The sequence below is a fragment of the Sapajus apella genome, unplaced genomic scaffold (genome assembly GCF_009761245.1).
Source record: "Sapajus apella isolate SASKATOON/1434 unplaced genomic scaffold, GSC_monkey_1.0 scaffold25, whole genome shotgun sequence".
In the NCBI taxonomy this organism is placed as follows: Eukaryota; Metazoa; Chordata; class Mammalia; order Primates; family Cebidae; genus Sapajus; species Sapajus apella.
The window spans coordinates 8,931,728-8,943,901 of record NW_022436965.1 but is presented as its reverse complement, the minus strand read 5'-3'; the positions used below and the strand labels follow the sequence as shown (position 1 = coordinate 8,943,901).

Below are 12,174 nucleotides of genomic sequence, written 5' to 3'. Positions count from 1 at the left end.
CACACCCCATCCCTGCCCTGACCCCACACCTCGTGCCTGCATTAATCCCACACCGCATCCCTGCCCTGACCCCACACCTCATGCCTGCATTAATCCCATACCCCATCGTGCCCTGACCCCACACCTCGTGCCTGCATTAATCCCACACCCTATCCTTCCCTGACTTCATGTCCCATCCCTTTGGCCTCACACCCTCCCTGTCTTAATCCCACCTGCTGCCCCATATCACTGAACTGTGACCACAGGTTTCCAGCTTCGCTGTTTTCCTCCTTCTGTTTCCGTATTTTTCTCTTTCACATGACAGTCTTCTCCTCTCCCTGTTTTTCTTTCTTCCACGGCTCCCTCTCCATTTCCTCATATCCTCTGCAGTCAACCCGCCCCTGCTCCAAAAAGTGCAGTCTCCCACGTCCAGCGTGTGCTTTGGTTGACTTGGGCCTGTCTCAGATCCCAGACTCACAGCTCTTTTGGTGTTTGTTTGCTTTTTTGATTTAATAAGAAGTGTTTGGGGCCTTCTTTTATGCGAAAGAACGTGAAGAAAGCTTCACTCTCCCTCTGTTCTCATTCCAGAGCTAGTCTTTGGTCATAAGTAAAAGCAAGTGATAGCAAGGCTTTTGGATACTTCCTATGACTTACTCTTTAGGAGACCCCGGCATGGGCCAGGACCACAGGGGTCTGCTGCTGGCACAGGGTTCCAGGGTGGAGTCATTCAGTGAGCAGGGAGCAGTGGGCGAGCCTGACTGGGGCCCTTTCCCTACTGTGATAGCTTCAGCCCCCTGCCAGCTTAACCCACACTGTGTCTTGAGTATGGAAACAGAGCAACAGCTGAGAGCTACACTCGACCTCTGGCTCCTTCATCCTCCCGATCCTGGAATGCAGTAGTGGACCTATACTCACATGAATATTGCATTCTCATTTCTACATTAATCATGGCCAAAAAAAAAAAAAAAAGCATAGCCAGAAAGGCCGCTGCAAACAGAGTCATGATTTCTTGAAATCTTCCACTGCAGGGTGATTCATTGAAAGGATACAGGATTTTGAACTGGGAACCCATACTAGCTGTATGGCCTTAGGAAATGTACTTAAATTGCCTGAACTTTAGTTTTCTCCTCTGTATCATGGGAGTAATAATACATGCCACTCAGGACAGATTGATGGGGAAATTCAATAAGTGCGTATGTACAAAGAGTGCAGAGTTTAACCTTGTAAACTTTATAACAGAAACACCATACTGTTTATCAGACTCTAAAAGTTCAACCCTAAAAGGGGACACGTGATCATAGTCATTTATATGACATAAAAGGTTATTTCTTGTAACATTTGAAGAGGGTAAAAATAAGCGTTGAACTCAATGTCTGGTAGTAAATACCTGCAGCACGTGCAGGGCACCTTGTTGGGGCGTCCCTGGAGCCCTTTCTCCTCCTCTCCTTTCATCCCCAGCTAAACGCAAAGGGTGCCATTTTCACACGCAGCACGGTTTCTGAAGATTTCAACGTGTTCCTCTTGCAGTTAGCAACAAGACGGATGGGGAAGCCAGTCCCTTGAAGGAGGCAGAGATCAGAGAGGATGAGGAGGAGGTGGAGAACAAGAAGCAGAAGAAGGAGAAACGTGAGACAGGCAAAGCCATGGTGCCCCACAGCTCAATGTTCATCTTCAGCACCACCAACCCGTAAGCCACCCTCGCATTGCTCCCTCTTTGGTGCTAGGGTAAACGGCCAGATGTGAGGCAGGGAAGGGCGAAGGGGAGAGGAAGGATGAGGGTCCAGTCATCTCAAGCCTTCCTGGTGGAGTGTGGCCAGACATCGAGCATCTACGGTGCCCACTGGGTGAGGTGGGTTGGTAAGTTAGACAGCCTCTGAGCTCTGTGTCTGTAGCTGGAAGAGTAATGTCAGACAGGAGAGCATGAGAAATATCATCAGAAAGGAACTCTTCACCTAGTCTTCGGTCAGTAGGTAGCATGGAGTGTGGAAGGAAATCTACTTGAGATTGTGTCACCAAATGTTCCAGAAGTGGATAGAGCCAAGAATGTGGAGCCTAGAGCACCAGATCACCTGTTGGAGTTGAGAGTTTTGGTCACAGTGCTCTACATGTGCAGTTTTGAAATGGACTGCTCTGAGCATGCCACTCAGAGGAGACGCAAGGGCATGAGGTGGGGGTGGCAGAGAGGAGTCTGGAAGATTAGATTCAGGAAAGATGGAATTTGGGAGGAGCATTCCAGCAGGGCTCTGGGAAGGGAGCAGCCTCCTGGGTTAGTGAGCCATCCCTGGGTAGAACGCAGAATGTAGAATACGGTTACTTTAACCAGAGTAACATGGGGCTCATGAAAACCCGTTACTGCTTTCATCAGGAATCTTAGAATCAAGATCTATTTTTATGTTTCTTGGTCCTTTGTAATTTCCTTGGGATGTCCCAGTTTCCTTACAGTGGGAGCGTAGATATGGAGATACAGCAGAGGGTGCTGTGCAGCTGCCCTGAGTTGGTAGGCTGATGCTGGCTGCCCCCCATGGCTCAGACGTGCCTGCAGATAATGCATTTTGGCTTGCGTGCTGCAGCCTCTAACCAATCTGATTATCTTCCCCCACTGGGGCTTTAAATCAAGGGTGGTGCCTGAGAAATTAAATTGCTCTCCCTGGCGGCTTCCTTTGGCGAGGGCCTGGCTGTCTGGACGGGGCCGATGTGTGTATGTGGGGAGTGAGGAATAAGGGCATGGGTGCGGTGGGGAGCAGTCGGGGAGCGGGTCAGTTCAGCCGTGCTCCACCGCCCGCAGCATCCGGAGAGCCTGCCACTACATCGTGAACCTGCGCTACTTCGAGATGTGCATCCTCCTGGTGATCGCGGCCAGCAGCATCGCCCTGGCAGCAGAGGACCCCGTCCTGACAAACTCGGAGCGCAACAAAGTGGGTGCACAGGGGCCATGTGCCAGCCTCCGTAGTGCCCTGGTGCCCACCCTCTCCCAGCACTGGAGGTGAACTGAGATGGGAGCAAGGTTGCTAGGAATGAATAAGGATTGGAAATTGTCTGGGAATGAACCATTCCCAGACAAGCCCCTTCCCAGCCCAACATGCTGTGAGGCTCTGCCCTGAACCGGCCAGGGCTCTGCGGGGGTCGGTAGCCACCCGTGGGTTTGGATGTGGGTCATAGCTCCACCACAGGGGCCAAGGCATCTCCTGGGGGTCCCTTGGGAATATGTCAGGAGATATGAGGGTCACAAGGAGGACAGGAGCTGACAAGGATTCCAGGTCCTGAGCCAGAACTGAGGGACAGGTTTGTGGGCAATTTAGACCCAAAAACCTAAGTTCTGGCCAAAGAGAGAAAGCAGCCAAGGAGTGGCCACTGGGTCATCCGGCTCCAGCAGGGCCTGCGTCCCTCCCCCCTGCATTTCTTTCTCAATCCAGCTAGCAGTTCTGATTCCAAGCCTTTATTCTAGGGCACAGTGGGTGAGGGCCAGGGTGGGCGTGCATGAGTGCGTGTAGCCTGCTGGCCACACGTGGTCATTCCCCTCCACCATACGTGTCTTTCAGGTCCTGAGGTATTTTGACTATGTGTTCACGGGCGTGTTCACCTTTGAGATGGTTATAAAGGTAAAAGCTTCTAGAAAAAAACTGGGCTCTTGGGTTTGGATGGGTCACCTGTCTGCTCCTTAGGCTAGAGCTCTTCCTCAGTGTTACCACCCTCTAGCCAATGGCAGTCCTCAGTAGGGCTTCTGCTGCTCCTGCTCTGGCCTCAGAATGCTGAGGAAATCTGCCTCAGCTAGACATGGCAGCATGGATATGTTTGTACTGGTGCAGGGCTGTGGACCTGGCCCAAGTGGGGGGCAAGCAACGGGTGTGCAGACAGGCTTGGGTCTGCAGTCCTCGCCCCAGTGCTTGTCCTGGCTGAGTGCCCAGGCAGAGGGCTAGGTAGAGATGGGTCTTCCTGGGCTTCACCTAGTCCCAGCCACCCTAACACCCCACAGCCTGTCTTGTTGCCAGCCTCATCCATCCGGGATTTTACCCATCTATGCATATGGCAGTGCCCAGCATTCTGAGCCACAAATGAAAGGAGGAATGTGGCAAGGTTCCATGACAGCCAAGGGGCCTAGTGAACCCTGAGTGACTATGAGACGGGGGCCTCGGGACTCAGTTATGTGGAGACAGCCTGCTGGCTCCACCTTCTCGTGCTCCAGGCTCCAGCGTAGGGCTGGTTATGGAGATGGTGGCAGTGGAGGCATTGCTGTGATGAACAGAGCTCAGGGCAGGTATTGCCCGCACCTTCCGGGCTCATTGTGGCTGTCCACATCCTTCTTCTGCAGATGATAGATCAAGGCTTGATCCTGCAGGACGGGTCCTACTTCCGAGACCTGTGGAACATACTGGACTTTGTGGTGGTAGTTGGCGCATTGGTGGCCTTTGCTCTGGCGTAAGTGACTCTTTTCTTGTGTGATTCCCATCCCTCCCCTCTTCCTGGAGACTCCAGCTGATTTGAAGCCCTTTCCAGAAATGCAACATGCAGGGTGATGCCAAAGAATGCCCCTCTGGGAATCTGCTCCCCAGGCACCCTCAGCAGAGTTCCTGAGGGCCTTGCAGCTCCAGTTCATGTAACCTGAGAGGCAGAATGGGGGAAACAGGAATAGGAAGTGTCAGGAGGAAGAAGTCTGGGGCCCTGGGAATTCCTTTTCTGGAGACAGAAGCATGGGCAGATGCTCACAGTGTAGACAGTGCTTCTGTGCACTCAGCAGTGGACCCAGGAACATCTCATGGGCCCCTTCTTTCTTGAATGTGTCAGTTAAGGAAGCAGCTTGAAGGAAAGATGCAGAAGGTAGAGTAGAGCAAAGTTGAGGATCACGGCATCCTAGGCGTGGTGAAGTTTTCTGCTCATGGCAGGCATAAACAAGAGCTCTTCAGGGATGCAAGAAACCTTTTGCAGGAACCTAATAATAAGTTTAATCTCCAAAAGGAAAGGCCTTCCAAACTTTCCTTGATAACATGCCTAGGAAAACAGTCTTAAACCATTACCCACCCCATCTTTAGGGGTGTAATGAACTAAATCACCTTCATCACATTTGGGGGATTTCTTTTTCCCACACACATGGATCCAGCTGTGGCCTGTTTTCAATCACATTCTGACATTTCCTGTGAAATCTCACCAAGGAAAGGGCTCTTCCAGCCCTCCTGGGTGTAACTAGGAAATGGGATGCTCTCAGGTCCTAGCCACATGTGTAGAGCGCTCCAGTGGGATGAATGCCAGCCTCGGGGTCCTGTCTGTACTTTGTTCATCCTGAGCAGCTTCAGCCTCTTCCAGGAGGCACAACAGACTTCTCAGAGCCATCTCCTAAGTCAGTACAAGTGGAAGCGTCATCTTCAGTCTATGCAAGGCCAGCTACACCATGTGGCATGGCAGGACAGCTTTTGGAGCTGCTGTCATTGATGGCAGCTGGAAAAGGATCACAATATCTTAATACATTTGCCCTTCCAAGTGGTTTTTCCTCCAAAGGTTTGCCCTTCCAAGTGTTTAGAAAGAGATCACGCTTGGAATGATTTGCCCTCCCAAATGTTTAGACAGACAGGGAGGCTGACAGCGCTTTTCCCCAAGCACTGTCAGCTCCTATGTCTTATCTTTTCTTGGTGAGACTTATGGGATATTTCTCAAGTGGCCTGGTTGGGGTGGAGATAGTGGAGAGCTCTCTGTCTTAAGGAGAGGTACAAGGTCCCCGGCTATGCTAGGTTTGTAGGATCTCCCAGAACCTGGAAGCGGACTATGTCCGCTGCCTCCCCAGCCGTGAGAGACCCTTCAAAAGAGAACCACATTGAGCATAGTCTGTGACCCTGAACTGGGCTGGCGATCAAGGTAACTCCAGTGTCCCTTGTCCCCTTGTGCACATGCTAATTCCATTGTGTGCAGTCACCCCTGCCACCCACAAAAAGAAAGTTTTCTGTCAGATGTGGCTGGACTGTTCTTGAGGAAATTTTACAGAAGCATGGGGTATTTTGTCAAGCATCTGGGCCCTGTCTGGATTCTCATTGTGCAATGAAAGGAGAGGCAGCTCTGGCTCCATCAAAGGACTTCCAGCTCCCCTGCCCACTTCTTGGAAAGATGGATTAAAATCTGCCTTTGCCCTAAGGAGACCCAGTTTTTTGTTAGAGATAAATATTATCTTTGGGTTTTTAAAAGGTCAAGTTCCCTTTTCATTTTGTCAATTCATTTGCATAGATTATTCACCATATCGTTCTTCTTATTTGATCTCACTAAAAATCATGTGTGTCTCTTTGAAGTATAAAGGACAGGAGAGAGAAGCATATCAGAAAGAACCCACCATATCTTTAGGAAGAACAGAACAGAGCCTGCTGGTGTAACAGGACGGATTGGCAGGAAAGGCCGGGCTGTGGAACCACACGGGCCCTTGTTTCAATCCCAGCCCCTCTACTTTCCAGCTTTGTGTCCTTGAGCCACAGCAAAATATTAGCCCTCCTAACCTGAGTTCTCATCTCTGAAACGTAGGTAAAACAATGTAAAGTGCTTAGCACGGGGCCTGATGTAGTGTGGATGATCAGTAAATGTTAATTCCCCTCCTCATCCTTCCATTCTCCTATCACATCATGAAATCCAAATATAGGAGCAAGTCTGTATTGATGCACAGTGTGTGCCGATAGATGATGTGTGCAGGCTGGTCCAAGGCCTAGTTGTTTTATACACACATGCCCCACTCGCCTATACCTGTGTGCCTGGTAACCAGGCTGGCATGTTGGTGCCAGTGTGGGAAGAGGTGTGTTTTAGAGGAAGCTCCTGTATGCCTGCCCCTTGTCCACAGTCCAGACATCGCTCCCCAGACCCAGAGCAGTGATGATGTACAGTAGAGCTGTCATCTGTCTTGTTTTTCCTTTGTGCCCTTTGAAACGTGGCGGTGGTGGCTTTGGTGCTGGTGGCAGGGGAAGCCTTAACACCCCCGGAGCCGAAGCCTCTCTGTTGGTCCTCAGACCAGGTACAGTGCAGGGGCCCCCAGGATCCCCCTGGTTCTGGGGTCCACACTTATGTGATGGATTGAGAGTTATGATCCATCACTTGCGTTTAGTCATGTCACTTCTTGAACACTCTTCGTTTTCTCCGAAACGTAGATGGTCCTTGCTCACCCTTTTCCATCTATTCTCTCGTTTGCCTTCAACTTTCCAAGCTTGCCGTGCCCATTTCCTCTCCCCTTTCTCTGTTCAGGGAGCAGGCTCCCACTCCTCCTCCCCTGGCCTTCATCGTGTTTGCCAAGCAGGGTCCAGCTAATGCTGTCTCTCGCTCATGCACCCATGCTTTCTAACTGCCTTGTTCCTTTCCTCATTAATGGCACCAGAGAATTCAGCTCTCGCATCCCTTTGGTGGAGTTAGCCAGAGTCCCACCTGCCAGCAGAGACAGGGCCTGGCCTGGGGCAGAGAGGGAGATGAAGTCACGGAGCCTTCGTCCCTCACAGTCTGGGGCTCAGGCCAGCACAAAGCCAAACGTGGGGTCATCTGCAGGCTTGCCAAGCATCTCTCTCCTCGTGTTTACAGCTCTCATTGTCATATCCCATATGGTTGCCCCATAATGTCCACCGTTCAAATAACCTTGTTCCTGTCCTAGTCTCTCTCTCCTTCTTGAAATTGAACCTCAACTTACCAGCGAGGCTTCTGTGAAGCCTATTGCTTAATAAACTTGAGCTGTTGATGGTGGTTGCCATGGTAGCCTCTTTCTGTGGCTCCTCAGAAACCAGGACTGACATGGCATTCCTTCCACCACCCAGCCAGAGCCTTCTCCGATCCTGGCCCAGCTCCCAGGAGCAAAGCCCCCCCCACTAAGCGGGGGGAATGACCTCCGGCTGAATTCTCAGTGAAAGCTGCGGTGTCCCCTGAGCCCTCCTGCTGAGGCGCGTGCCTGCCACCATGTATGTTTTCTACGAGCATATGTGTTGTTTATGTAGTGGCTGAAGAGAAGCCCGTTCTCCACAGCTGCATACATCAAGTAAAGGGAACATTTATAATGTAAACCTGACAAATTCCGTTGGGGAACTTTATTGACTTTTGAGGAGGAAGGGAAGTGGATTTATTCATTTATTTGTTTTTCTTCTTGGGTTTAAGTGTGGGCAGAGCCATGGATAAGAAAATAAATGGAAAGATACCCACATTGCAACTTTTCTGTTCTTTCCAATTCACTTTTACATTATAAGGCATTTATCAGAACGCCCGGGTCTCCTTCCTTCAGCCCAGCACTCCTGCAGGGAGGTGGGCAGAGTTTTGGCAAATGCTGGGTTCAGGGCTTCCTCATTCTACTGCCCTCACAACACCCACTTTCTGGGCCACATGGAGACAGAGTGTTTGCTGACTATAAATGTCCAGAGCTGTGCCTTTTCTACTTTGAGGTTTCAAGAAAAGTCTGGTGAGTGGCTGGATCTATGAAACCTTCCTCTTTTTTCTTTTTCTTTCGGAAGAAGAGGGATTCTTTTGTGTGATTTTATGCGAAAGGACCAGAAACTGCTTTGCCCAGTTTCTGAACACCCTGTTACCATCTTGCTGCTTCTTGGCCCTCCGGTGGGAAGGCAGGGATGGTTACAGCCTTGGCATTTCTGGGGATCTGCACATGAGGCACATTCCCCTGCTTTGGGGGATACCCCCCAACAACCAAAGTCAGCTGCCTTGTAGGGAGGTCATGAGGTCCCACAACCACTACACAGATTGCTTTCATGAACCTCGCAGAACCCTCATGTTTCATGCCTTTCATGTTTAGTGAAGCGACTTGGGGAGACAGATGGCAGGGACAGCATCTCTAGAGAAATGCAGGAAAGGACCAGCACACCTGTGCATGTGTGTCTGTAGTGTGTGACACCTGCACTCCAACCCAGGTCCCTCACCCTCTCCACTTCCACTGTTCTACAACATGTTACTTGACTAGATCAATTCACATTAGCAGATGAGCTCTCCTGGATTGGATTCTAAGTAGTAAACTCACAGCTTTTAATTGCTGGTCAGCACAAATGGTTTAACAGAAAAATAACTAGCAATTCTTCTCCCATCTCCTCCCCTGCCTCGGAACCTACCATGGCCTGTGCATCAGTCAGTCACACAGGCTCTCTGGTGGCTGACGCCAAAGCTTCCTGTTGCTATTTGCCGTTGTAGCAGGGCACGGGGTGAGGTCAGAACTCCCTGGCACCCAGGAGATTTGGCTTACAGCTGCACTTGGCCTCCCATTATTCAGTCCTTAGCCAGAAACGAAAAATATGAGTCAATCTGCCTCTTGATGCCAGAAGGAACTGGAGTTCCCACATTAGCTTTTATTCCATTCTTTTCATTGAAGTCTGTCACTTTCCTGACACTTGACACTCTGCCCTAGTCCCTGACATGGATAAGGTCCATTGAATGCATTCAGCACTAGCTGCAGCAGCAGAGTTATACACACAGGCATGGACAATTTTGGATTTGGAAGAACTCTAAAGAGCCACAGAATACGTTCCTCTGGGAGCTGAGTGTGGTCGCTCCTGCCTGTAACTGCAGCGAGTCAGGAGGCTGAGATGGGAGGGTTGTGTGCACATGTCAGAAAGAAGTGGCTACTCAGCACCAAAACGCTCATACACACTCATGCTCAGCACAGCATAGGAACAAGAGGCAAAAATTTCACGCTAAACCTGGCTGTCTTTTTCCCCTATTCTTCGCTACCTGCCTGTGTCTAAGGCAGTTCCCTCAAACCTCCAGCATTGCCCCTGGAACTTCTCTCTTGACAGGACTTCCCTCTTCTTGAACTGAAAGGGAAGTCTCCCAAAGGAACCAGTGACTGCACATTAATCGTGTAGGCAAAAAAAGTGGACAGAGTCCTGCTTCATGCAAAAAAGACCCATTTACCACTGAGCCAGACAGGCCATCCAGTTCCCCTGTTCTGTGGAAAAGAATGAAGGATTAAAATTAAATTTAGCCGTCAGGTAGCCCATTAACTGTGGATTTAGGAGGCCAGCCGCAAAGGAATTGGAAATTTCCAACTGTAAGCAGATAGGAGGATGTTGTTCCCTGAGAGTCCAGTTTAAACGTCACTTCAAGAATGACTGCATCTGACTGTGCCCAGACAAGGACATTAAAGATGATCAAAGCCCATGGACTTTTGAGGTGCCTACTACTATATCATGGAGCCTGGGAGGGAGTAAGGAGAGACGGCGGGGAGCCACACGAGGGAGTGTCTGAAAGGAGATATGTCCCCAGGCTACCCACTCGTGGCATTAAGCCCCAGCATGCATACTTTTTAGTGAACACTGGAAAATATGTTGTCTGTCGCATGTGACATTGGTGCTGCCAAGGAGCTGCCTATAGAATATTCACTTTGAGATCTTTATCTTATGGAGGCAACGGGTGTGAACACCCTAGCATGTTTTATCGACAGCACAAAATTGGGAGATGGTTGCTTGTAAAGGGGATCTCAGCCTGTGGCCACAGACCCAAGCAAAATGAAATGATCCAATCATGGAGCACGGCCCCATCCACATGTTAACCAACAAGCAACCAGGCCCAGATGCAGAAAGCACCCTGTGAGCCTTCTCAACCATGGGAAGAGCCCACAACTGCTGGATTAGTGGAAAATCCTCATAGCGCCCTCCAGATTTAAAAGTAGATTTTAGAGTAATTCAGGTTAGAAGACTTCATCATGGATTTGGGGACCATCAACACAGATCATGCCTGCCACCTGCCTAATCCACATGCACGGGGACACAGCCTAGCATTTCAAATTAGTCTTCAGTGGGACAGGCGTATTGGCTGGACTTCTGCCGGCTCCAAGGCCTTCTTAGAAAGATCAGCAGATGAGGTGTCTTCGGGTATGTTTAGAATAAAAAAGAGAGACAACAAAGGCCACTGGTCACCAGATTGAATAATACAACTGCTAGAAGACAGATGCTCTACTGTCTCCTGCTGCTTCTCAGTGTTTAGACAAAAACACGTGCCAGTTGGAGTATGGTGCTGTGTATGGCAAAGGAGGCTTGCAAAAGGCCCTCAGGAGTATGTTTGAGGAGCTCATTGAGGTCTATGTGCAAGAGGGAAAGGATTGTGCACCAAACATTTAGCATAGAGCTAGTGCTCTGGTCACACGGCAAAGAAAGGTGGCAGAGTAACAATGGATTGAGGGCTCGAGGGTGACCCCAAGAGATGCTGAGGCATGGACCACAAGGAAAACTAAACCCCAAATGGCATCCTCTAAGCAGTGACAAGGTCAAAGTGCTACATTTAATATTTTTGCAGAAGCAGATGGACATATCCTTATCTGCAGGCCCTAGAGAGACAGGCACTGCCAGTGCAAAAGGGGAAACTTCCCCACCGGTCTTTAGAATTTTTAGAGCGCTTTCACACTCTTTATTTTATTTATCACTGAACAGTCCTGTTTTAGAGCTGAGAAGTGGATTGCCTGAGGTTTGACTAGTCTGACTCATTTGACTAGTATGTAGCAAAGCCAGTTCTTGAGCAGCCTTGGTGTTCTGACTTGAAGTTCCATGTCGTCTCCATTAGGCTAAGCTCCCTTCTACACATCATGTTCTAGTTAGCTCCAAGCGATTAACCCCTGCAAGCTAAGAGCAGTGGCTTGGCATTGATCTCTCCTCAGTCTGCAGATCCTTCTCTCTCTACCTGGTGAACATACAAGACCTATGGGCAGACGGAGGAGGCCATCCCTGAACTTACCCATCTTGATGTTTCGTCTGTAACTTGTTTTCCTAGGAACGCTCATAGACCCTAAACTGATTACAGGGAGTATGATAGCTCAGTATTTGAGCTCAGGAAGCACTGGTCCTTTTACTGATTCCTTCTTTGGTTAAAACCCTCCAGTGGTTCCCATTCGAAAGGCACTGTAACATCTCAAATAAGAGCATAGGTTTCAGAGTCAGGCACATTTAGGTCTCAATCCCAGCAGTATTAATTATTAGCTGCCTTAACTTTGAACCTCTGCTTTTTCATTTGTAAATGGGGATTCAAAATAATATTTTGGTCTTATGAGCATTAAATAAGGTGAAATGAATTTAGTGTCGGATATAGTGCCAAGTGCTTAGTAATTGTATAATAAATGGTAGTTATTATTGCCTACCAAATAATAGTCCAGACACAGTGAGACACTGGAGGCTCCTCACAGTATGACCCCTCCTTCTACCTTTCCCTCCTGCAAGCCTGGCCATTCCCTGAGGCAAGAGATTCCTTCAGATCCCTGAGCTATTCCTC

General features: G+C 49.5%; 1 protein-coding gene across 8 annotated transcripts in view; it reads left to right on the top strand.

Annotated features, from left to right (window-relative positions):
* CACNA1E (calcium voltage-gated channel subunit alpha1 E) overlaps window positions 1-12,174 on the top strand; it is a 502,806-nt gene that overhangs the window by 431,236 nt on the left and 59,396 nt on the right. For all 8 annotated transcript variants that reach the window (XM_032291227.1, XM_032291223.1, XM_032291222.1 and 5 more), the window contains 4 exons: window positions 1,507-1,666; window positions 2,765-2,894; window positions 3,519-3,578; window positions 4,289-4,395. In XM_032291227.1, coding sequence (XP_032147118.1) covers window positions 1,507-1,666; window positions 2,765-2,894; window positions 3,519-3,578; window positions 4,289-4,395 — 457 coding nt within the window. The remainder of the gene's footprint in view (window positions 1-1,506; window positions 1,667-2,764; window positions 2,895-3,518; window positions 3,579-4,288; window positions 4,396-12,174) is intronic.